General features: G+C 36.5%; 3 protein-coding genes across 3 annotated transcripts in view; 2 read left to right on the top strand and 1 right to left on the bottom strand.

The window, feature by feature from the left end:
- LOC141847554 (anaphase-promoting complex subunit 1) overlaps positions 1–13237 on the top strand; it is a 62741-nt gene extending 49504 nt beyond the window's left edge. The window contains exons 26-37 of the mRNA XM_074735612.1: positions 1458–1534; positions 1608–1718; positions 5731–5832; positions 8339–8479; positions 8552–8725; positions 10070–10133; positions 10216–10355; positions 10420–10574; positions 12516–12594; positions 12685–12783; positions 12976–13038; positions 13139–13237. Of these exons, the coding sequence (XP_074591713.1) occupies positions 1458–1534; positions 1608–1718; positions 5731–5832; positions 8339–8479; positions 8552–8725; positions 10070–10133; positions 10216–10355; positions 10420–10574; positions 12516–12594; positions 12685–12783; positions 12976–13038; positions 13139–13237 (1304 nt within the window). The remainder of the gene's footprint in view (positions 1–1457; positions 1535–1607; positions 1719–5730; positions 5833–8338; positions 8480–8551; positions 8726–10069; positions 10134–10215; positions 10356–10419; positions 10575–12515; positions 12595–12684; positions 12784–12975; positions 13039–13138) is intronic.
- A 6491-nt stretch (positions 13238–19728) lies between these two features.
- Positions 19729–22231, top strand: LOC141846875 (omega-3 fatty acid desaturase, chloroplastic-like). Its single transcript, XM_074734899.1, has 8 exons — positions 19729–20361; positions 20436–20525; positions 20818–20884; positions 20979–21071; positions 21167–21352; positions 21434–21514; positions 21616–21753; positions 21847–22231. Exons 1-8 carry the CDS (start codon positions 19853–19855, stop codon positions 22018–22020), a joined length of 1338 nt encoding a protein of 445 aa, XP_074591000.1. The 5' UTR covers positions 19729–19852; the 3' UTR covers positions 22021–22231.
- Positions 22232–23102: 871 nt separating this feature from the next.
- LOC141846876 (trihelix transcription factor GT-3a-like) lies at positions 23103–25555 on the bottom strand. Its single transcript, XM_074734900.1, has 3 exons — positions 25203–25555; positions 24533–25111; positions 23103–23385 (listed from the first exon to the last, which is right to left on the bottom strand). Exons 1-2 carry the CDS (start codon positions 25506–25508, stop codon positions 24614–24616), a joined length of 804 nt encoding a protein of 267 aa, XP_074591001.1. The 5' UTR covers positions 25509–25555; the 3' UTR covers positions 23103–23385; positions 24533–24613.
- Between the last annotated feature and the right edge of the window lie 752 nt (positions 25556–26307).

The following is a 26307-nucleotide window of genomic DNA, read 5'->3' on the forward strand; positions in this document are numbered from 1 at the left end:
GATATTTTTTCATTACTCTTCTAATTTTTCTGTCATTCTATTTTCTGCATCTATAAAAATTAGATCAATAGTTACACTTTAGGCCCTGCTTCATCTTTTACATGGGTATGATTAATTTCCCATATGCCAATTACATTTGCACTAGAATTGGCAATAAACTTTTATGTATAATCTTTTAGTGGGAGATCGTTTGGCTGTGGCTAATTGGCCACTGGGGCTGACATGAATGTTCCAGAATTCTTTGCTATGACATATTAAATGATTAAATCTACTCTTTTTTTTTTACTTCGTAGCTTTTTCTTGCTGTCTTACATTTCAAAGTTCAACCTAAGGTAGAGTTAATCATCTAATATATTAAAATTAGTCACTGTATTTTTTTTTCACTACTGATTGTAGCATCAGATCCTCATTAGAGTGATGTGTTTTAAGAATATAATTCTTTACTCTTCCTATAGACCACCCATCTTTCTTTCTGGATAGTTTAGTTCTGTTAATTAATTGGCTGCTTATTGCTGCCACTTATACCTCTCTCACTTTTTAAAATATGGTTATAATCTCTGTTTGGCTATCTACTGCAAAATTGTCAACCAGAATCAATATCAACTGTGTTCAACATTGTTGGGCTTCTAAAAGTTTCAGCTTCATCGCCTGTACGTCTGTTTACTAAATAATATAGTAGACCGGGAATATGAAATGCTATTATCATCTTTTCACTTTAATTTTACTCAGCTAACACACAAATATGTTTTGTAACAAATTCACATAATTGATCTCCAATTGAATTTTCAATGACTAATTCTCATCTTAATGAATCTTCCAATATATATATATATATATATATATATATATATATATTTATTTATTTATTTATTTATTTATTTAATTTTTTTAGTTTTTCTACTTTGCAATAGATTCATTAGTTTTTAATTATTTTCTCCTATTTTATCAAAAGAAATATCTGTCATATGATTTTAATAATATTATTTCTGCAGGTTCCGAAATTTGATTGGAAGTCAAGTTTCTTTGTTTATAAATAATTCATTGTCTTTGTTTGGTGTACTAAAATAGGTTAGTGATATTTGTTAAGAAGCCCTGGATTTGTTTGGTGTACCTATGAAAGTTGCTAGATTATTGTTGTGTGCTTATGGTAGTGAATCAATTGCCTGATCAAGATTCAATTCTTCTCAGCTTATTTGGATTGTGCACATGGATCTACGGAATAAAAAAGTCAGGAACTTTTAGTTGCTGTTAAATGTATTATTTGTTTATTTATTTTGTTTTGATTCTTTAGAGCTTATTTCTGTATCTCAATTTACAATAGTAGAACTGTAAGATGAATCTTAAATTGTGATTTTTTTTTTCTAGTTTTGTATTGCAACACCTCTTTTAGGCTCTCTTTAATATGATACTATTCATTTTTGTTGTGTATATTATTTATTTGTGAGAACTGCTTCTAGGACTGAAGTATGCTGGCACCAAAAGTGAAGAGGCGCGGGAGCTGCTTTATAATTATGCTCTATACTTTCTAAATGAGGTAAAATCTCATGTTTTGCTTTTCTCTTTTCATGCTATTTTCTCAATGCTTAAGTTGTGAAATGTCTATTTAGTTTAAGCACATTCCGGCAACGGCTAATGTCTTACCAAAGGGATTGCTGCATTATGTGGATCGTGGGACATCAGAAATTTGTTTGCATCTGATTATTCTCTCTCTCTCTCTGGTCAGAAGTTTTCCAACTCCATTTTCAATCTTATAGAGTTTTATTTTAGTATAATACTACTGATTATTGCTTATGGTAACAAGTGAATTCTTTCTTTCATAAGATTTTCTTGCCCTTTTGCCTTTCTTTTCTAAAAAAATGGTTCTTCTTGAATAACGACTGCATGCGTTAGTCTGTAGAATTACTGTGCCGAAATTTTCATTATAGCAAAGAGTGCAATGGATATAAATATGAATTGGTTTAATTTATAGTATCTTTTTGGACATGTGTACTGCAATTGAACTGAGGTTTTTTTTACAGTCGGCAAGATATGAAAGTTGAGGCCCTTTGTTCTAATCCTTCTTAAAATCTACAATCATTTGATGCATTTTTCTATTACATTTAAAGTAAAAGAAAGTTATGGTACATGGAAAAATGTTATTATTCATGGTTCATTGAATTTCTCCTTTTGTTCAATTTTCAAAATCGACAGCCATGTCAGTCCCATCTATTTGGAAAATGCTACATGGATTTTATCCTTACTAATTGTTGAGATCCATGAGCAATATCTAGTGCAACCCTCAAGCTTTTTCATCAAGACTTAACATTGATAATTAATTCCAAAATATTTCAGATAATGTTTGGAACAAAATGATAAGATATTTTTGAAAAATTAGAGTTTAAAAGCTGTTTGAGTAATTTGGAAGTTGGTAATGTTAGGCCACTGCTTTATCAAATTATCTAGGAGCAATCGTGACCTGAAATCAATCAGGATCAGTATCCTTTGGTTGCTGTTTGTGGATTCTAACATTAGTATAGCAGATAGCTGGAGTTATTTACTTTTCCGCAGTTCTGGCATGAGTCTAACATTAGGATTCATAACCCGACTTTCCTTCTAACATACAAAATTGCTCGAGTGTGCCAAGTATATATTTTTCATGAAGCTCTTGTCCCTAAGCTTTTTGTGCTTTGCTTTTATTTTAGTACAAGTTGAAAGTAAACCTAGAATGTGTGGGATGAAGTGCTTCCCTTGATAAGGCAAATCCATGGTCTAAAGTGGTGAAGAATTATGGTTATTAGATTGACTTGCCTATTGCTTCAGCTGTTCGTATACTTAGTCTGGGCTAGGGCTGAATTTTTGCTTTTGTGCAACCGAGCAACATCTTTGTAATACAGCACTTCAGTTTCTGAGCAATTGCTGGATTGGTGACCCCTTGTGAAGCTCCTCATATTGGACTTAGATTCTACCATGGGAGAGAATCACAATGCTAATTGTATGGGATGCCAGCCAAAGATGGCAATACCTTGATGTTATAGGCATTATGAGAGACAAAGGATAGATGCCAAAGTAAACCAAAGCAAAGATGAAGAATACTTGGGTGACAAAGAAGTATAAGAGATGCATTTAGAAAAAGGATGTGAAGTAGTGCACTTCCGAGGATCATCCAAAAGCAATAGATAGGGAAAAAATTAAAAGTGGATTGATGGCTGGTAATAGTGTCAAAAGAATATGAGAATCTAGAAGAATAATAGTCACAAACTCAATCCTAGGTCAATGATTATAAATTCTCACTGTCTTTGTAGTCGAAGACACTGGAGTAGAAATTAGAGTAGCAACAAGAGCCAAAGTAAGAACAAGAGTAGGAACAAGTGAACCTCTATAATAAACTCGAGTAAATGGTGTGGTAGAGAAGGGATTAAGACTAAAAGAATGCTATATTTGCTATAAAAAAAAGGCATGTTGGTATGTAGGAGAGTAGCATCAATAACTCTTTTGCACTCAAGAATAACAAGAAAGATATACTTCGCATTTTAGAAGAATTTGTCTCCACTTGGGGATGAAAGATGAACAAAAAAAGTGCTCCTGAGCACATAAGGTGGAAGTAAATGAAATGTGTCATGAGAGAAATAAATTGTAAAGGGAATTCAACAATGTAGTATTGAAAAATACATGCAATTTATATGGTAGCACCTCCAAGTAATAGTGTTCAAGTTTTCTAATCATGTATCAATTTTTCCTCTAAGCAATACCATTTGTTAGTATATGAGGATATGAAGATTATGGGAACATAACTTGCCTAGAGAGAAAGTGTTATAATGTATAAGAATAATGTAGGATCATAAATGAGCTGACTAAGGGGTGAATTGACATCCCTAAATTCTTGATTAAACACAGAATTATGATTTGTGGTGAGTGCATGTATGTGACAATAACGTGATAGCCTATGTGATATAAATTGTGCATGTTAATACACAAATAAAATAAGAAAATGCTAACATAAGTGATATTACATGGTTTGGAGACTTCACTCCTACTTCACAACCTAAGGCGCTTAAGGTGCGTACCTTCTCACAAACAATTCAATAAAACCACTCTTTCACGAGGGGCTATGGGGTAATCCTTTACAAATCAAGGTTAGCACCTTTAAAACATCAACCTTGATCCACCCTAATGGAATTTCCATAGGTGAAAGCTTGATGCATTTGTGAAATTTCTAAATCTCTATTAAAGATACAAGAAATATGCACAAGAGATTAAAAACAATATGGGTGTTAATGGGTCATGCTTAGGTGCATGTCATGAGCTTATTGGGGCTGATTTCTTTTGGGTTATACCCAACTTGACATGGCTACAAATGGGCTATGCCAAGCACGAACTAGAAATAGGGTTTGCCTAGCTTGAGCATGTATGTATATTGCCATTGCCTGCCGAGCTAGTATGTAAATTTTTAAAAATTTTGAAAAGAGAAAAAAACTTCTATGTATGTTTGTGAGTTTCTATCTATGCCTTTGAGGTGGGTTTTGATCTTCTACCTACATTCACGAGTATTCCGAGCTTTCACCTTTGTTCACAAGGTGTGGTTCGAGCTTCTGGTTGTGGTCATGAGGATTCAGAGCTTTTGCCTATGTCTATGAAGAAATGAACAAAAACCTTCTCTTCCCTAATTCCACTTCCTCCTCCTTGGTGCCTTGGGCATGACATGCTTGTACGTTTGACATGCAACTGACACCATCTCATTCTAGCCGGGACTGAAACCCCAACTCAGAACATGATTTAAATCCGTAATTTTGGGTGGCTTTATCTCATTAGAAAGTCCACATAGATAAATCCATCAAATATATATCAACGTAAAAAATAACTAGACAAGACCAACAAATGTAATTATTTTCTATAATATCATCATCATATACTAATTTTAAGTTAAGTTGTACCTGGTACTTTGTATAATTGCACACAATTACTAATAGTAATATAAATTGACTTTTAAAGTATACAAAAATTGAGAAAAAAAACCTTAATCCCTTTTTCTATCTTCACTTTTTTTTGTTTGATGTTGTTCATATATATATCTGGTGTTCCTATATGATCAGCAGCACTAGATACTCAGTCCTGATCGTATGATCACTTTCTATTCCAGTTCCAATTTGGATTTGTGAAGTATGTTTTTATTCCAGTCCTGATCATAGGGACCACATGCCCTTTTATACATGTTCCATAAATATATATATGCTGCAGAAGATCAGGACTATTAGATTATGGTTTGAGTGTCTTTTAATCAATTTGCATTAAAATGTAACAAACCATAGTTTATTAGCCTCTACTTGAGAATGAGTATTAATGAAATGGGTCTTTGCAATTGTATTGCACTCAATGACTTTGTTGCATTGCATCCTTAAGAAAGTTTGTGTTATGGTATTGTGCTTAGGCAATGTAGTGTTTGCACGGGTTTTGGAGCTGTTTGTTATTTTACATTTGAGGTTTCTTAAGTGCTTCCTTTTTTCAACAAAGAGGATTAGTCATAAGATGTGGTTTGTGAACTTCTCTTGTTTTCTGTTATAGTATTTTATTAATTTTCTTGTTACCTTCATTACTTTCTAGGAGAATTTTGGTTGCTTTCAGATTCCATTGTACATTATGAATGTCAATTTCTTTCTACAAGGCAATGTTTTATTGCACTTTGTATAACATGTTGATTTTTTATATTCAAAATTATATTCTATTTTTATCTGATGTATTGGTATTTGGAGTTAGGTTATGGCAGGATCAGGGCATTTGCAAACATTTCGATTATTGAGATACTTGCGTGGTCGAGGTTCTACAGAAGGACAAATAAATTATGGAACTCAAATGGCTGTAAGTTTTAAGGATCTTTATTTTCTAGTAATAGATGACAACACAGTCAAAGATGTTCTAAATTTATTTCGTCATAGTTTCTAATTTCTAGCATGTGTTTTATTTTTAAGTCGTCTTTCAAAAAGTTGTCATTGTGAACTTAGATTTGTGTTCTTTCTTTTTTTTTGGTTTTATCTTGGCCTTTGAGGATTAATATTAACGGTTGTTTGATGCAAATCCAAAATTTACTGTTATTTTATGCTCAAAGAACAACAGTATATTTCTTGTTCTGAGAAAACCGCCATCTAGCTCTGAATCCCCACACGTGCATTTCCATATTTGTCACATTGGTTTTGTATGGGTCGAAGTTATTTGACTTGAATAAATACTCTCACGTCAATCATACATTTTCAATTAGGTTCTCAAAACTCTAACTCAAAGTCGTTTTTAAGCATGATTGAGTCTGTTCAATTCTTGCATTTCTCAAAGACTTGGTTAACAAATTTGTCAATTGATTTTCCAAACTAGATATGCAATAATCAATGCATTGAACCATATCTCATGTAAAATGATAATCTGACTTTATGGGTTTTAGCCACATAAAAGGCTGGATTAGAGATGATCAATGTCTGTGTTTCATAGTTGATTACCATTATACTTTCATTGGACCATTGTGACCTATAATACACAGCTCAATCGTTGGATACTTAACCAAACAAGCTCATTTTCAGCAATTCCATGGTCCCATATTCTAACTTTGTGCTTATGTAGTTTGGAAGATATCATATTCACTCCCAGAAGAATACAATTATTTGTTGTGGATCTCCTGTTTAGAGGGAGAAACTGTCTAATTTGCATCAACGTATCCTATAATCTGAAGGTGGCTTTATAGACCCTTGTTTAATCTGCCTTAGTTACTAAAGAGCCCTTAGACTTGCCTCCCAATGACCCTAGCAGCCAAAGGCCCAAGAACTTGGCTAATAACATATAAAAAGGAGATACCAAGTTTAAAAGAATTGTAAGATGATTCAAATTATTTATGGATTTACAGTATTTTCAACAATATAAAGCATCTCTGTTCTAATATTATTCTGACATTTGATTCGTAGAATTGTTAATCGATTTTGCACTTGAGATATCAACTTCTTCAAGCATTTTAAATACACATTTTCATTGTGAGATATGTATCTCCCCATGATCTAGCAACCTCTGTCTACAATGCTTGGTATGAAGGTATTGATGGAGATAAGAGTTTCAATCTCATTGATTTTTGCAGTCATCATCTGGAATCAAAGTGTCATCTAGACTATACAAGGAGGAGAATATTTTTCTCACGCAGAATAGTATTGTGATATTGTGGATGGTACACTGCACTTTTGAATCTTGATCATGCCAAATTGTACAAGAGCAAAGTTGAATTTAGCAAACCATGTTTTGGAGAACACTTCAATCAATACAAGAACTTTTTCTGTTTATGCTCATGCCCATATAAGGATATTTTTAGTTTACACGCATGCACTTTTCTGGGATTCCTATTGATCACTTGGGTTTTTTTTTGGAAACAACGGTGTTGACCACTTGGATCCACACTCATGTTGGACACTTTGGATGCACTCCATTTTTAGATTCATGCATCAAATCATTTCTTCCTTTCTTTATATTGGATTTTGTTTTAATTTTAATGGATTAATTAATCTCTAGTGGACGTTTTTTTAACATTATATATAATATGATTAGCATTAGTATTGAATTGAATCTCCACTATTCCTTTAAATTTTGGTTCTTTATGTATGTTGGAATTGTTACACAATCGATCTGAATCTTGATCCATACAGTTCTAACAACTATGCTTACCTTCTGTAATGGTCACATTAGTATCCTACACGTTGACATGATTAAAGCAGTGTATGTCCAAGTTGATGGCAAGTGGAGACTTCAGTTGGATTATGACACTATTGAGGCTGCAATTAGTGTAGGCAAATTGCTTCTTCAATTCCCACTTAGTATTATTTAGTTTGAAACGACAGTATCAATACACATCAAATTATATGATTGCCCATCAAAATATAACCTATCCCTTTCTTTTATACCGATTTGTGCTAAAATCTGGAGCAATGCGACCATTTCTCATTAGAGATTTCACTGGACAAGAATAAGGGTATACAACCAAGCTGTCTTGCTACTAGAGTTGTTTTGCTATCATAAATGTTGTGTTTATTTACTTAAAACTATATGAACGTGCTATTTGAAATGAATGATGTCTGATTTTGTTGTTGTCAATATAAAATGCAAACAGTAATATCTATGTGACCTAACTATGCCTTATGAGTTACAGGCTTCATTTGTGAATACTCTTGCAGTCTACATACAGAGGATATTTCTGTTTTTTTGTCTCTGTGAACAGCCTTTTTGTGTTTTTTTTTGCATAATTTATTGTAATAATATGTTTTAATCTACACTTAGATGCAGCATAATGCATCTGTCGCTTGCCTCTGACATGTTTTGCTAATGACTGTCTATAACTTAGGTTAGCTTAGCCATTGGGTTTTTATTCCTTGGCGGTGGCATGCAAACCTTTTCAACTGGAAACAGTGCTGTTGCTGCACTGTTGATTACTCTTTATCCTCGTTTTCCTACAGGTCCAAATGACAATCGTTGCCACCTTCAGGTACATGAGATTTTCTGCATCATAATCATACTTATATTTACTTTTACAATATCTCACTGGCATTAATTACAGGCCCTGCGGCATTTGTATGTAATTGCTGCTGAATCTCGTCGGCTGCAGACGGTGGATGTTGATACAGGTCTTCCAGTATATTGTCCAATTGAAATTACAATCAAAGAGACAGAACATTATGCTGAGTCCAGCTATTGTGAAGTTACTCCTTGCATTCTGCCAGAACGTTGTGTGGTATGTTTATAGCACATTCCTTTATAATTTCAAATTTATTCTTTATTGGAAGGGGAGCCTTGGCGCAACGGTAAGGTTGCTGCCTTGTGACCTAAAGGTCACGGGTTTTGGAAACAGCCTCTTGCCAAAGGCAAGGTAAGGCTGCGTACAATGGATCTTTTCCCCGACCTCGCAAAGCCTCATGCACCGGTGTAATTTGCATGTACAGGGTTAGAATTTATTCAGTGGAATTTAAGTTTAGTGATATTAGATGTAGCAAGATAATTGTTAGATAGAAGATGGTGAGTTACTTGTTTTGAGAGCTTTAAGTATTTAAGATCATTTTTTACAAAAGAATGGAAAAGTTGAGGATGGTTGAAATGGAGGAGAGCATTATATGTTTTTTGTGATCATAAGATATCTCTAAAGCTTAAATGAAAGTTTTACAAAACAACGGTTAGACATAGTATATTATATTGAGCTGAATGTTGGGTTATGAATCAAGCATATGAGCAAAAAATGAGTCTCGTAAAGATGAGGATGTTAAGATAGATGTACAAACATACGAAGATGGACAATAAAAGAAATCAGAATATTAGAGAGAAAGTTGGGGTTACACCTATTGAAAGAAAATTTCAAAAGATGCATTTAAGATGATATTGATATATACTTAGACAATCAATAAATGCTCCAGTTAGGTGATGTGAGACCATGACAAATACACACATTAATTGAGGAAGAAGGAAACTAAAAAAGACCTAGTTGACAATGATAAAATACAATAAAAATTTATTTAAATATAGATATGATGTTATAATAGGAAATCGAGCCCAATGATGTAGGGGAGGATTCATATAACCGACTCCACTTAGTGGGATAAAAGTTTGGTTGTTGTATTTTTATCATTTGCTATTCTATTGATCATAAATTTTACCTAAAATTGTCAACATCAATCCCTGTTCTTTGAATTTGACTTCATTGCTTGTTGAAACTTTACTGAGTCAAAATTGCAGATCTGTTCACTATTCCTTTTCAAATCAATAGAAACTCTATTTTTTCCCCATAAAATAGAGACATTGGTAAAAAAAACTGCTCAATAATGGCTAAATCCTTGATTGGATAATTTACATATGTGATTCACCAACTCCTAGTTTTACTAATTGGAAACCTTGCCTAAAATCCAACAAATTTGTCTAAATTTTATGCTCATTGTTCTGTCAGAATTCCACATCCTTCACTATTCTGTATAGAATGATTACAAATCTGTTCATCCTCAAAATCAAAATAGTCACTCAAGAAATGTGTGGAAAGTAACCCAGGGCCCAATTGTAGGATTGATATTTGACTCATTCACTTTAATTGCAGCTGAAGACTGTTCACATTTGTGGGCCTAGATATTGGCCTCAAGTCATACAAGTTATACCTGAAGGTGCTTCTGGCAACAATGAATTCCTCCGTCTCCATTCATATATGTATATTTGATTGATGTTCTTGTGTTCTTTTGTAAATAGAAAAACCTTGGTGGAGATTTGAGGATAAGAGTGACCCTTTTAATGGTGGTATCTTATATGTCAAGAGAAAAGTTGGTTCCTGTTCCTATGAGGATGACCCCATCGGTTGTCAGTCTTTGCTTTCAAGAGCAATGCATAAGGTAGACTTACATTCTAAATTTTCTGTGGGTACTTTGTCTTTTAATTATCAAGCCGCATTAACAGGTTTTTGATATGACGGATTTGGACTATGCAAACACGAGAAACAGCAATAACCCTGTACCTGATTTATACAAAATGGATCAACTGGTTAGCACATTTTCTGGTGATCCAAGCTTGATTGCATTTGCTCAACTTTGCTGTGACTCCTGGAGGAGCAGGCAAGTATCAGGCCCTGTTCATTTTGACTTTTCTACCGACAATATTTGCAAATTAAAATTTCAAATTTGTTTTATCTGTGTTGTCACATTACTGTAGCTTTTTCTAGGTGCATTTGGATTTGAGTTTGCATTGTATTGTCATAATTCACAAGCAGTTTTTGGCTTTTGGTACCTAAGCTATTTTGTTTATGTTGCCTTAGCTTTGTTTAAATAATATTTTATGTGCAAATGTAAACTGGTGATTATTATCTTATATCAAATGGAAATTTCACAAGTAGAAACTATTAAATATTAATGGTCTTTAGAAATTCAGTGCTTTGTTTTTAAAATTCTTTTCTTCTTTAAATTAACTTTTTGTTTGGAAGGACAAATTGCAGTTTCTTAATATATTTCAATAAACACATTCGACTAAACTTATGGTACTAAATAAGCTCAGTGCTTAGGATGCTGGAAGAGCCAACCTGTGTTTTCATGTGATTTGGATATTGGCCTTGGTGATAGATCTTTAGTCTGCAAGAAAGAAAATCTTGTGAAAATCCTAAAAAATTGTCCTCTGATTTGGTAGGAAAATTGTGCGTGCTTTTTTAGTTTTTGGACATCAGCCTTCTGAGGACTTTTGACCTGCAATAATGGAAATCATAGCCTATGAAGGAAAAAAAAAATCTAAGGAGCTGGAGGATGAAGGAACTATATACTGAACGTATGCAGCTCACTGCAGATTACACAACCTTGGAATCATGTTTAGACTGGTACAATTGCTGTTGGTTAACAAGCTTTGTACATGGTATTGTCATTGGTCAATGTGCGGAATCTAAATAAATTGTGGGGATTACAAACTCCACTAACTCAAACCACACACTTGTGGATCCAAATCACTGTTTCTAGAAGGAAGAATAGCAACCTTAACTAAGCACTTGTGATGAAATATATCCTTTCGTAGAACAACAGAAACTCAAGTCAAGTACATGTAATGAAAATTGTCTCCCCCAAGGTAGAACGAAGATAGATACAAAGACAAGCAAATTAACGTGATTCAACATGAATCTACATTCCTAGAAAAATCTGACTTTATAATATATTAGTGAAATTTGAAAAAAAAAATATATATATATGTGCACCTTGTTTAAAAAATCTCTTAATTTTTCTACACTTCCCTCTAGTTCTCCCTGGGCATAAGAAAATAGTCTTTAGGGAAAAAATAATTGCAAGTTGTTTGCATTCCTCTGGCCAGAATGCTCCACTGGTGTGAAATTCACATCCCTTAACGCTACCATGTTAAATCTCATCGAAAAGCCATCCCAAAAAACTCTTATTTGGTACGTGAGGATGAGATATAGCCACCCTTTTGTGCTCAATATATTACTGAACCAACGAAAACAACCAACCTTTTGGGCCCAATATGGATGAAGATTTATTTTCCATGATGGTTTAATGTTAGGATGTTGGTAGTTAGTAACTATCATATATGACCTCCCGCTCAAATGAGCCATATGACCCATTACCCTTGTCGAGCTCAGACACCTGGGCAAATTTTGTAAGCCAAGTTAATAGTAGCTTGACTATAAGCTTGTGAATTTCATGCATTAGCTTAGAGCTCAACATGTGGGTTGAAGCTAGAGTGTCACATCATATCTATATTCAAAGAATGATGTTATTAATGTGCACAATTCTCCAGGTTGATGTTTGCATGTGAACAAATAATAGTAGAGTACTAATAAAAGCACTAGTAAAAGATATAAGGTTTCCAAAACTAGTATGAACAATTTCCAACTATACGTTCCTGGACTAGCCATATTTACTTGTCCACACGGATACTAATTTTTCCACAGTTTGTAATTTATTTGATTCGCCTTTTTCTGTGTTTGTTTTTTTGCAAGAGAGATCTGGAGAAAGCTTGGTATATATCCTTGATTTGACTTTTTTTTCACTTGAGAACTACAGGTCAGATCCCAATTTCCAGGAGTTTTGCTCACAATTAATATTTGAATGTGTGAGCAAAGACAGGCCAGCTCTTCTTCAGGTACACCATTTTTATGAAAGGTTTCCTGTTGTTTATTTTGCTATTTTTACTACCATTTTGCCTGCTCTGTAATAATGGATGATCATGCAGATCTATCTCTCATTATATGCTTTGATTGAGTCAATGTGGGAGCAGGCTAACAACAGCCATCTTGTTTTCGAAGATTCACTTTTTCTTTCTAGTATAAAGGCAAGCTTTTCTAGTTTTCCTCCTAGGAACCAGGGGTTGTGTTTTTGTTCATGTTGTATTTTATTTCTGAAAAATATTCGTTTTAGTTTGTCATGATCATCTATTTAAAATTTAGTAAGCTAAATATATTAGCAAGAGTTTCAAACTTGTAACTATGGAATACTAAAATATTTACATGCTTTTGTTTTTCAGCTTACTTTAGCTTACAATGATTCTCTTGTCACTGGCAAACTGTCTTCTCCAATTGGATCTATTGTTCAATGTGCATTCATTCAGTCGGTTCGGAAGCACATAGATGAAATTTTGACCTGTTCAAAAAGTCTTAGTGAGAACTTCTTCAATTATTTGGAGACAGGAAAGTGGCCTGATTATCAGAGTGATAGGGGTAGATCAGATGCTATGTTTCTTTCTTGGTACCTTCTCTGGTATGGGATACCATCATCTCATCTTGTGAAGTCAGCTGTTAAAAATATCAAATCGAAGGCCCCAATGTCCTTATCTATGGTTCCTCTCTTGCGATTATTGTTTCCATCAACTCAAGCAAAAGGAATTTTTGAAATCAACAAGTTTCATTTTTGTTCAAGGCCTAAACTCGTCATAGCAGGAGAATCATACAATTGAAGTAAAAAGGCATCATCTTGTGCGATCTCTTCAGAGGTAAGCTAGAACATTGCCAATGCAATTTTTAGTACATGTCCTTGATTTTCAGCATTGTTTTCTAAACTATCAATTTAGTGTGGAACTACAATAAGTTTAAGTTATTACTGAGAAAGCCAACATGGAGAGTACAATCTTGTGCATTTACTCTAGTAAAGTACTAAGAATTCAAATTTACAGCATGTTCAAAGTCAATCTCTTTGAAGTTAAATTCTTTAATATATTATTATCAATGCAAAGACAAACGTTTGATGCTACAATTCTACTATTAGAATCTGTAGGATTTGGTGGAATAAAATATTTTATTACATGTATCATAAGTAGAAGTGTTAACAGGTCATGCCTGTGTTGGGCACACCTAAATAACATCCCCACCCTGATCTAGTTTGGCCTCGAGCTTAGTTGACCCATGTCGTACATTAAATAAAAATGTATAGAGATACAAAAAATTATTTTTTTATTGTGTTATTATTGTGATCCTTTTACGCCATTGAGCTCTATCTCCTATTATATCATCTAAGTTACATGATTTAAAAATTATAAATATAAACAATTAGAACACAAATATATACTCACATAAACAATCGAGGTTAGGATATGTGATTGCCATGTCCACATTCCCAAAGAGTGATGGTGCAGATGTAGTCGTTGTGGAACCTCATCATCTATGGAATTTGATGTTAAAATCATGGGGAATGATTGCTAGATGTTAAAAGTGGCATCCTTGGATCAACAAATACAAACAAAAGTTAGTTAAAAGTTACAACTTAACTAAAATTAATTATATTACTGTGGAGCACAATTTGAGATTTTAAACCTTGCATTACACTTATATAATATAAAATTCATTAATAGTTTCTTTATAATAAATTTGATTTAATTTCTAGGGCATTAGATTTAATTTACTTTTTTTTAATGGGTGAGATTGACTTTTAGTTTGTTAGATTTTGTTATCAATTAGTTTTCTTATCTTTAGAATCGTTTAAAATAAGATTTCTATGGGATCAAATATTGCATTGTATTGAATTTAACCGAATTGTCATGTGGATCTATTTGCTTCTGATTCATCTGTATCGTTTTTCATGTGACTCGTATTATATAGTAAGATACAAGTAAAAAATTGCATGATCCTGATAACTATGATTACAAAGCCAAATTGAATGTTGAAGTCAGGTTCCTCTTCTAGGGCAAAATCATCCTTCAATAACAAAATGATAATATATTCATTGATAATATGCCTCCCCTATGATTGATCAAGTTTTCGAACCAGAAATTCTAGTAGAAAATTGGTTGAGTAAAAAATTCATTAGCCATATGAATTGTAAATGCCATGATCAAAGTACAAAATTTGCTGGTGGCAGGACGGTGATTGTAGATTAACCAAGGTGGTGATCATTTTAAACCGACTTCTATGTCTATGTTTGTGCACTTAATTCAGATTTTTTTTGTGAACTGTTGGAAGAAGATTAGATTTTGTCATTTTATTATACTACATTTCCCTGTGCTTATATAAATAACAGTAGGCATATTTACTTATCCTTTCTTGATAGCTGTATTGCCTAATTGAACTCATTAAACATTTCCGCATACTGAAGCAGAGAAGATGACCAAAATGGCATGGATCTCCTGAGAAGATGACATACCATTTAGCCGACCTTTTCGGGCAAATCTTTTTGGAGTGGTTTTCTCTTCTTTGCTGGAAATCTACGAGAAACTACATGACAGTTGGTAGGAAGTGGAATTTTATTGTTAAGTTTCTGGGTCCTTTCTGTCGCACATTCTGGCAATCAAGATCTCAAATGGAGACGTCATTTAACATCTGCTGTTGGAGGTACCAAGTTCTTGTTGTCGCAACCTTAGTTGAGTTACTATATTGCCTCAACAACCTGCTACGAATTCAAGAACAAAGAATGAACACTGATGAGCCAGGAGTGAATGAGGTGAGGTTCTCTTTCATATTTTCGGCTGACAAGCAGATGAATTGTAACACTCAAAAGTAATTGCCATGGAAGATGAATTGTATTTAATTTTAAATTAATTGTATAAGATATTATAAAGGTTATTTGGTTAGAATCACTTGGCTGGACTGTTCTCTCATCTGAATTCAAGTGGTTCTTGCTTCGATTTAACCATTTCCAAACTTTTTTTATAAGCCAAAATCAGGCCTGAAAGATCAGTTGCTTCCTGATTCAAATTCAAAGAATTTCATTTAATTGAATGTCGTATGTTCTTTGTTGCCATTTCTTGTTCAACGTTAATAAAAATAGAAAATGACTGACTGGAACAGCTAAAGAGATCTACAATGCTACGACAAAAGTAATGGAAAGAAATGACGTTGATAATCGGGTATGGATTTGTTTGGTTAGAATGAAATATTTCCAATGTTTTTAAAATAAACTACAATTATTTAATTAAAGAGAAGAAAAAAAGGATAATTATTTAACGTACTTAATGTGGTCGGGAGACATGCTCATGAAGAACACCATGGTCCGCTTTGGATCCACGTTCTTCTTCACCCAATTCGCCCATGTATCCAACACTCTCTGGTCGGCCACCGGCTGTTCGACTTCGTCGTACTCCGTCTATCCTTCATCGAACGATCCTTGCCTGTCCTAATTAAATTAATTATCGTGTTAATCATCATTTTCTGAAATTAATTATCATCAAAACTCTATCCAATTAGAACTAATAACTCTATCCACCACCACCCGCCGCACCTCTTGCCTCCGCTCCTCCTCCACCTCAGCCGTCGCAACCTCGGCGTCTACTTCCTGGTCGCTAATTATTATCAGGTCGACCACAGCGAGGCCGATCTCGCCGACCACGCCATAGGACTTGTCTCCGGCGGCCCTGCTTCTGCTGAAAGGGAACTTGGTGATCGACTTCACGTCCTCGTTGTAGATGAATGTCATGAAGAGGAAGACGGACATGAGCATCACGAAAACAGAGTAATTCCTGTTCTTCCTTCCGCCGCTGCCGATGAATGGCGACGCTTGCTTGGCTCTAAACATCTCTGAAGCCAAAACCGGCGCTTTTCGACGAGGCAACATCATATATATATATCTCTCTCTCTCGACTAGAATCGGTGATAAAGTATCTTCAATTCAACTATTCTGTTCTAATCAACTAGTTATGCCCCGAGGTCATACTTGAGTTGTGGGAGCTAAGTGATGGTTGCTTGTATGGTGAGGTTTCTTTTGGGGTTTAGTGGATCGAGCTAAGTGATGGTTGCTTGTATGGTGAGGTTTCTTATGGGGTTTAGTGGATTAGGATCTAAATGTGCAGCTTGATGAACAAGTTGACAATATATTTTACTTTTTATTTTTTTTGGTAATGCAAGTCTACAGTTTGTCAAATTGATTAATTATGAAGATGATCAATTCAGTCATATGAAAATTTTTTTATTAATTATTAGAATAAATCGGAAAGTACAAATGGCTCATCATTTGCAATTAACATTCTAAAATTATCTTTAGTACATGGTGATTAGGAATTGATCCATAAATATATGATTAGCTATGAAATAGATTTTACTGATCAATGAGAGTGGCATCCTGATTGTGCTTGTCTATTTCAATTTTCTAGACTCTATTGACTTCACCGATCATTAGTGCTTTCTTTTTTTACTCTGGAGGGGGAATGGAGAAAGGATTTATTATGATCGTCGGAGTGAAAAAAAAATAGAGGGAAATAGCGGAGAAGGAAGGATTCAAGAAAAAGGACAAGAGACAAGGAAGGAGAAAGGCGCAAGCTGGCCACGACCGCGACTCATGGCCAGGCCACAAAATTAGCACGTTTGGATCACAATCACAATAATATAACTTTAAATGGAGAGGCAACCAAATTAGTCGACAAGAAAACAAGAACAGTTGGTGATAGAACAGTTGAAGGTGTGCAACCACTATTCCAGGGTGTTAGAACATTGAAATGATTAGAACACATTAATTTCCAACAAACAGTTGGTACCAACATCGCCATCTTTATCCTTCCCTGACACAAGTTTGTGATGCGAAGAACGTTAAATTTTATCCCGTTTGATCAACTTATATATTTACAGAGGGTTTGAATTATTAGATCTGAAGGTTTCTGTGTAGAACTCATTAATCTAAATTGTTATTATTAATAGATTGATAATAGATTAGATTAGTATCTTTATTGGTATGAAGCCTTTTGAGTATAATTCAAAAATAAAATCATGAGGACTTAGATTAAAAGTGGGCAATATTATAAAAATATATATGGATTTCATCAAACCTTACACCCCTTGCTCTCTCTCTCTTCTGGCACAAAAGAACAATAGCTTTTTCGCTCCAATCATGTTCATTATCTCCTTTTATATTTTTCTGACATAACTAGATCTCTTGTTGTTTTATTTTTTTAATATGAGTTTGTACATATTTTATAGAATTCATAAGGTTAGAAAAATAATTTTCCAACAAAAAAATTCAAATCATCAGCCATAGATCGATACGACTCAGTCCATATAATCAGATGTGCAATCAATCTTGGCGTTCCTCTATAAATCAATTAATCTAAAGGAAGAAGGTTGCATGACTAATTTGTAGAAGACATTTGTTTTTTGGCTTGGACAATAAGAGCAAGCCTCTATTTGTCTAAACTCACTTTGAATCTTTTTCTTCTTTTGTAAATTTTTGAACGAGAAGGAAGGTGCATTCCAATTCATTAGACTTTTTGGTTTACATCTCGACTTTTTGGTTTCACTATCTAAGATCTTCTCTTCAACTATTGTTGACTCATGCATAAGGCATCAAATCAAAACGTGTTTACATTTTTCATCTGAGTTTCTATCATCTGCCCTGTGCGGTTTGTACAATGCAGAGAATCTAATTTCACATAATATTAAAAAAATAAGATATTTATTGTCTTCTTTTATTTTATTTTTTATAATTCAGATATTTAGAATTTGCTTAATTAGTCCTGAAGTTAGACGATATTCATCTATTAATAAATTAAAATATAATTTATATATATTTAACTTGACGTTCCTCAATTTCCTCCTCTGTGGTTTTTTTGGCTATTCAAAATAACTTTTTTTATAAAAAAAAAAAAGAAAATTGATGCCGCGAGGAGCATTAGTCAACGGTGGAGACGGGTACTTCATTGGGTTTGTTGACCATGAATTGCCGCGTGGGAATACGACGCGTGGTCCACGGTCCACACGTGTTTCAGATGGCAGAAGCAATTCGCATTACTTTCCACATGTGCGCCGGCCACGTCGTCGAAAATTGAAAATCCCTGACGGGCGTTCGGTTGAGGTTCTTCATCACCATGATTATCCATCTCATATTATCAACAAAAATTTGTTTAATTTAAGTTATCAATAATTCCCGAGTAATTCATTATGAAATATAATGTCAGCAATTAGTTTTTTTTTTTTTTTGAGGTTTTTATCGATTCCGGAGTTAGTGCATCAGTTACCTTTGCGCAGAAGACTTATCACCGTTCCTTCGCGAGGAAGACTCGTTGAGATGCCAAAGGTGGTAGACGGTGTCAAAAGGCTTTACGGGGGACCAGAGGTAGTAGGCAGTGTCAAGAAGCATTCTACAGGCTAGTGTTTGACGGGAGTATTCAACGGGTAGACGTTCTATGGGTGGCAGTGGCGCCAGAAGGCCCTAAAGGCTTGGCGAGTGTCGGAGGGCAGGGGACGGAGGCGGCAATTGATTTGGAAAAGCTCGACGGGGGCATTCTACGAACAGATGTTCTACATACGAGCGGCAAGCGACGCAGAAAGGCTCGCCAGATATTTAGCGAGCGGTGAGCAATGAGCGAGAGCGTTGGATGAGCGACAAGCGTTAGGACTGAGACAGGAACACAATCTTTTTTTAACTTAAATTTTTTATTAAAATTTTATTTTTATTATATATTTCTTATTAATAAATTCGACCATTGATATAATATTTTATACTAAATTATATATTAAAATATTCAAATAATTAAATTTTTAATTCATTATCTAACCTTAAGTCAATAATATTAAATTATATTTTATTTTAATTATATGATTATTTGATAAACATACCTGATTTTTTTTAACCAAACACACCTAATTATTATTATAGGCCTAAAGCTGTCCCACCCAAGAAAGGAAACATTAATTTCCTTCTACCACGGTTACTTCCTTGCATCCGTTTCCTGGTTTTCTTCACTACTTTTTCGTGTTCAAATACGGCAAAGTTATACCCGCGACCACACGGTCAACCATCGGCTCGGCCATGTAGCTATAAAATAAAATGAGGAGGCTCCTCAAACCCCAACAACCCAGTGAGACGCCGCCGAAAGTGGGTTTTGATCTCCTCTCCAGGACCAGATTTCCATCAAGATCTCTCTCCTTCTGCAAAACCCTGCACGAGGGATTCTGCGGAAGGAGCGACCCGAAAGGAGCGATCTTGGGATGGCGAGTTGGGCCATCTCTTCCGGATACGGTGGCTTCAGACCCCTTCCCGCCGCCTTCCGTCGTTCCAGATCCGGTCTCCGATCTCCCGTTGGTATCACTCCTTTGAGAAGCGTCTCCGGCGGTGACGGATTGGTCGATTCCTTCCGTCCCGTGGGACTCGGCCGCCTTAGAGGATGGGCTCTGGGAGTGAGCGCGCCGGCGAGGGTGCCGACCTTGAACGAGGCGGTGTCGAACGGGGAACCGAGGGACGAGGGTGCGGGAAAGGCGGAGGATTTCGATCCCGGGATGCCGCCGCCGTTCGGGCTGACGGAAATCCGAACCGCCATTCCGAAGCACTGCTGGGTGAAGGATCCCTGGAGGTCGATGAGCTACGTGGTCCGCGACGTCGTCGTCGTGCTCGGGCTCGCCGTGGCGGCGGCGCGGCTCGACAACTGGATCGTCTGGCCACTCTATTGGGTGGCGCAGGGGACCATGTTCTGGGCCCTCTTCGTTCTCGGCCACGATTGGTACGATTATCGCTTCTGCCTTTCAGTCTTGTAGCTGCTTTTTTTTTTCTCATCAAAGATTGGATTTTTTGCAGTGGCCATGGGAGTTTTTCCAACAATCCGAAGCTGAATAGTTTTGTCGGCCACCTACTCCACTCTTCCATTCTTGTGCCTTACCATGGATGGTAAGCATACGTTCTTCAAGCCCCTAGTCAGTATTTGATTTAACTTTCATATTTGTTGCTGTCTACTCGATTGAGTTATGAGTAATTCCAAAATCACTTAATGAACTACCCAATTCTGTTTATGATTCAACTTCCCACAAATAAAATGAATGATTCTACCTTCCGATCGCTATATTTGATGCCCTGTTAAAAGATTTGTTTGTTCTAATCTAAAATCTTAAGTTTTTAGGAAGAAATTGTTGGTTAAACAATGGTATGACTAGAATTGAGTGTGTACTATTTTGTTATGCAGGAGAATTAGTCACAGAACTCATCACCAGAGCCATGGACATGTCGAGAACGATGAATCCTGGCATCCGGTGAATAAATCTCTCACTTCAACTAGAATTTTTGTGGAGATACTAGTAGCTTTTATCGAGTCGTTTTCTTAATGTTGAACTTAACTTATTGCAGTTGCCAGAAAAAGTGTACAAGAGTTTGGACACTCTAACTCGGGTGCTTCGGTTCGCAATGCCATTCCCTTTGTTAGCTTTCCCATTGTACTTGGTAAGCTACCAAATTCTTCACACGAGAAACATACTGGATACTCTTAAACAGTCTTTCGCTAAATCTTTTTATGTTCATGAACACTGTTATGACAGTTTGCAAGGACTCCAGGGAAGACCGGCACACACTTCCATCCAAGCAGTGATCTCTTCCTTCCTAGTGAAAAGAAGGATGTTATAACATCAACTGCTTGCTGGATTGCCATGGTGGGGTTGCTTGTAGGGTTGACTTGTTTCATGGGCCCGATTCAGATGCTAAAGCTTTATGGAATCCCCTATGTGGTATGTTCTTGGATCCTCACTGTTTTCACCTGTCTTATGCAATGACGCGGTTGATAACGCATGCTGCTTGCTCAATTACAGTTCTTTGTTATGTGGTTGGATCTTGTCACATACTTGCATCACCATGGACACGAAGACAAGCTTCCCTGGTACCGTTCAAAGGTATTATTTGATCAAGTTCTTTTGCTTCTGTATCGAATTGCTACTAATTGAATTTGTGGCTTGCCGTATGATCTAATCATGTTTGGTTTCACATCATCTAGGAATGGAGTTATCTTAGAGGCGGTTTGACGACATTAGATAGGGATTATGGATGGATTAACAACATCCACCATGATATTGGAACTCATGTCATACATCACCTCTTCCCCCAGATACCGCATTACCATCTCGTGGAAGCTGTATGTGCTACTTTGCTATTTCCTCGCTAATTTCATTCCTACTGGTGCAATTTTTGTCAGTCCTAGAAGTTTAATCTCATTTTGTTGCATCAGACTGAAGCAGCTAAACCAGTGCTTGGAAAATACTATAGAGAACCAAAAAAATCTGGGCCTTTGCCACTCCATTTGTTCAGAGTCCTAGCAAGGAGTCTGAATCGTGATCACTTTGTACCTGATACTGGAGACATCGTGTATTATCAGACAGATGATCGACAACGCAGTTCTTGAGAAACTGAGTGCTCTATATCGCACAAAAGCCAGATTCTTTGTTCATGGCTAGCTTCCTCCATATTCATGGAAGATATTGCTCTCCGTGACGAGGGGGCTGATGAGAAAAAGGTTGCCCCTGTTTAGTATTCCTTAACATGTATACAGAAGATTGTATCAGAAATACTTACGCATGAATAATAAAGAAAGCAAAGATATTTTGCTCTCTTTCCCTTTCGTGTTCCATAAAATGCCTGTCCTTTTCTTTACTTTCCATCACTTGCCACAAGGAAGTCACTAGGAATTAGTGGCTCGAGCACTTAGAACGCTTTGAATATCGCTTGTGTTTGTCCTACCGTTTTGCGTTTTAGCTATTTATCAATCGAATCAATACTCGACGATGGTTATAGTCTAACATAGGTAGGCAAAACTAGCTTATGAAGAATAAGGTTTGGTTCTTTAGTTTGATAAAAGGTTAGAAAACCTTGAAATATATCTTCCATTCAAACTCGTGTTCCAAGTTTTCTTCTTTTTCACAACTCATCGTGATTCATTCAGCCGAGACAAATCAAATACGGAAGTGAAAGAAAGTTAGGCCAAATTATTCTAGTCAAACAACTTCATCTCATAAAATATAACTTCTAGTATAACAATTCATGGCGTTTACTTGTGTTCATACACTTACTCTCCATTGGGTTAAACAAGTCGATCTATAAAGCTGTGGGAAGGATCCTAAAGGGTACATACGAGATGGTCATTCCATATAGGTCTACTTCTCTGCAAACTCTGAACTCATTTTTTGGCATATCTACTTGTCCATTTTACACATAATTACCTATTTGACTGGTAGTATATAAGTTCATATGATGATCTTGTGACAAGTTGCTATGTTCTCTTCAGAACCTACAGAAAGAGCATGCATTTTCTCTTCACTTTCCATCCTGCCATTAATTTATGAATCATCCCCCAAGCTAATCCAACTAAACCTAATTAGAAGATAATTTTTTAGGTTGACATATCAAATCCATGCCCAGCCTTCTTTATCCATCTTCTTCATTTGCAATAGACAAGTAAACGACACAGTAGCAGTAGTAGCCAATGAATTCAGAAGAACTAATCTTGAAGGATTAAAATACACCTCTCTAAATTTTTGTATACTTTTGTTTACACGACAGGATTAAAGTCTTACAATTCCTTGACCTGTACCATGTGAAGAAATCTGGAAGAAAAAAAAACTGGCCATGTGATCCTGCTTCCAAGTTGCCATGGTTAGCAAAAAGGTCTGAAACTTGCAGTAAATTGTCAGGCAAAGCATCCTCTCTGTGCTGCTCCATTCTTCACAGGTCACAACTTCCTCTACTCTTTTGAAGACTCTGGCTCTTTAACCTATTCAAAGATCAGAAACTTAATCATTGCGCAGTGGAAAGGATTAAAACCTTATTGTCCAAAAACGAGAAAATTTATACTCAAGGAATCCAGTAAACTAAGATTTGAGAGGCAATTATCAAGACTGATGAAGTCCTTTTAATTTGTCTTGATTAAATTAAGTATGCAGTGCATGCAGAGTTGTGAGATGTTGAAGGGAAAAAAAAAAACTAGTTAGTAAGTCTTACTTAGAAGTACTAATTAATCCTCAGATATGATCTTGTCTTTCAATGAGCAGTTGAGATAGTTTTACCTAAATAAAATAAAATAAAGAGGAAAGGAATAGTTCAAACTTTGCAAATGGAAGGAAAAAACACTAATTTAATTTGTTTGGTGAAATCGAAACCATGTAGATAAATTAGATTGCAAGTCATAGTACCAAATCTCTTTTTGGTCAGCTACCAAATATACTCATTTTCAAATTTGAATTCCTTCTTCTCGAAGTATATAGATAATACATCCTTGTTGAATTTGAGTTTGTGTATTATTTTTTTAATACAAAACTTGAATTCAAAACCTAACGTGACAGAATTCATCACATTGATTCTATAACTCTGTTTGAACTTTATGCGTGAATATATCAATAATCTTCAGGTCAATTAAAACACATTCAAAAACTCAAAAACTAGAGATTACTCTTCAATCTTCATGCATGGAGCTTGGAGCTCCTATATTGTCTGTTTGACCCAAGAAAAGAACCAAACTATATATATCGAACAAACTTCACCAACAAACATTATGGAAACTGAAAGAATTCATTACACCCTCCTTTATCAGTTTCAGAAACAACCTCAAGTGTAAGACTGAAAGAACACCTCAAACTATTACTAATTTGGGTGAGTTGGTTATGGAATTGGCTTCAATTTTAAAGAGTAAAGAGATAGCTAATTGCATTGTCAGAAGAAGCATTTTTGCATGCTAATGAACTAATACTGATCCAAAGCTGGCAAGCAAAGCATCTTCAAAAGCTGTTCAAAATCATCTTTATGCACTTTCTTGAGCAGAATAATCGAGTCTTAATTGATTCTTTCAATAAATTTCTTTGAAAATGAAAAATGATCAATGAGAAGAAAGTAAAGCTTTGTAATTAGAGAACAAATAGACTAACCTTTTTCTTCTATCTTTCACTTGATGCTTCCTCATCCTGATCATCAGTTATCTTCCATTTATTTCCTTCATGAATCTTTAGTTAATCCTTTTGAGCGATGAGCTTGTCGAGGAGCGCCATTATGAGCTGGTGGCGGCGCTCAGCGCGCGCCTCCTCCCTGGCCCGGCGCTCCTCCTCGCTCGCCCGCCACCGCCGCTCCATCTCTGCCCGCTCGGCCCGCAGCGCCTGCATCAGCCGCCGCCACTCCTCCTCCTCGGCTTGCCGCGCCGACTCACGTGACTCGGCCGCCTCCAGCCACCGCGCCTCCGTCTCCATCAGCCGCCGCATGAACTCCCGCATGGCAGTGCTGATCGCCATCGACTTCCTCCCCGCAGCGACTTGATGATTAAGCTTCCTCTTCTTCTTCCCCACCTTCCCGCTCTCCTCCTCTTCCAACTCCTCCCCCTCCGACTCCTTCACTTGCACCGGCCGCTTCCCCTTCTCCGACGGAGTCGTCGCTGCCCGGTCGGAGAATATCCTCCTCATCTCCTCGTAGAAAGGGAACTGTTGCTTCTCGCCTTCCATCAACGACTCGCTCCCCTGCCATCCCGCGCACCAAATCAATACCCAACCATGAACTGGATGAATTAAGGGGCGATAAATGTAAAAAAAAATAACAAAAATGGAAAACCTTGAAGCGGGTGACGAGGTTCTTCCACTTAGACTTGCACTGGTCGGGGGTGCGGGAGAAGCCCTTGAGGAGGAGCAAGGAGGAGGTGGCCTCCCACAGCGGCTTGTTGCGCTTCGTCTCGGAGAAGCTCTTGTCGAGCTGCGCTCGGACGGAGAGCAACTCCCTCGTCTCCTCGTGGCTCCACTGAGGGAGCCGCTGGTCGACACCACCCCCGCTGCCGTCGGGGTCCTGTGGTGCTGCTACTGCAGGAGGGGCGTCTGGTACTGGTCGGTAAGGGTTGAGGCGGTGGCGGCGGTGATGCTCCATGGAATTTTTAAGGGAAGTGAGCAGAAGTAGAAGCAGGAGGGGATCGAGACGGGGACGGAGATGGTTTGAAGTGTGAATTGGATTGTATTAATTAAAGCGATGGGCGAGGGCAATCAGTCAACGCGGAAATGGAGGTGGTGGTTTCCCATTGCTTTTGTAGGAAGCGCAGGGGACGAGACGAGACGATCGACGCGCGCGATAGCTACCGAGCTGCGTTCGTGAGCGTGACGTCACGCTCACGATAGCAGCCAGCTCCATGAATGCCCTGCCCTTCCATTCCACGTATGTGTTCTTGGACGCGCCTCCTGTCCAGTACTGGACAGGAAACAGGAATTTTATCCTTGAAATAGAACACCAATGGACGATCAAGATTACGTTCTGACAGAATTGGCTGGCTGAAAATGACCGTCGAAAGGAACTCCCCTGGAATCCTTGTCTATAGGATTCTTTTTCTTGAAATGAACCTTTAAAAGTATTCTAAATTTGGATTCATTTAATATTTTAAAAGTGCAAATAGAATAATATTTTAGTTTTAACAAATTATTCTAAATTTAAGGCTTGTAGTGTGGTATTTTTTACACGAAGAAAATCATGAAAAACAACCATTTTAACAATTATCCTGAATAAGCAAGCACGTTACTTCTCCAAATTGTACTCATTAAAGGACGTTTGGACCTAAATGGCCGAGTTCTTGTCAATCCAGATCTTGATCTCTGAAGCATTATTCATAGACAGTGATGGAACACGCTCATCCTTTGGGAGGATTCGATATGGCACGCATTAAAAGAGCCCCACATAC

Source organism: Curcuma longa, chromosome 16 (assembly GCF_044706935.1).
Source record: "Curcuma longa cultivar G26 ecotype Majalengka, Jawa Barat chromosome 16, ITB_CL_G26_1.1, whole genome shotgun sequence".
Taxonomy (NCBI): domain Eukaryota; kingdom Viridiplantae; phylum Streptophyta; class Magnoliopsida; order Zingiberales; family Zingiberaceae; genus Curcuma; species Curcuma longa.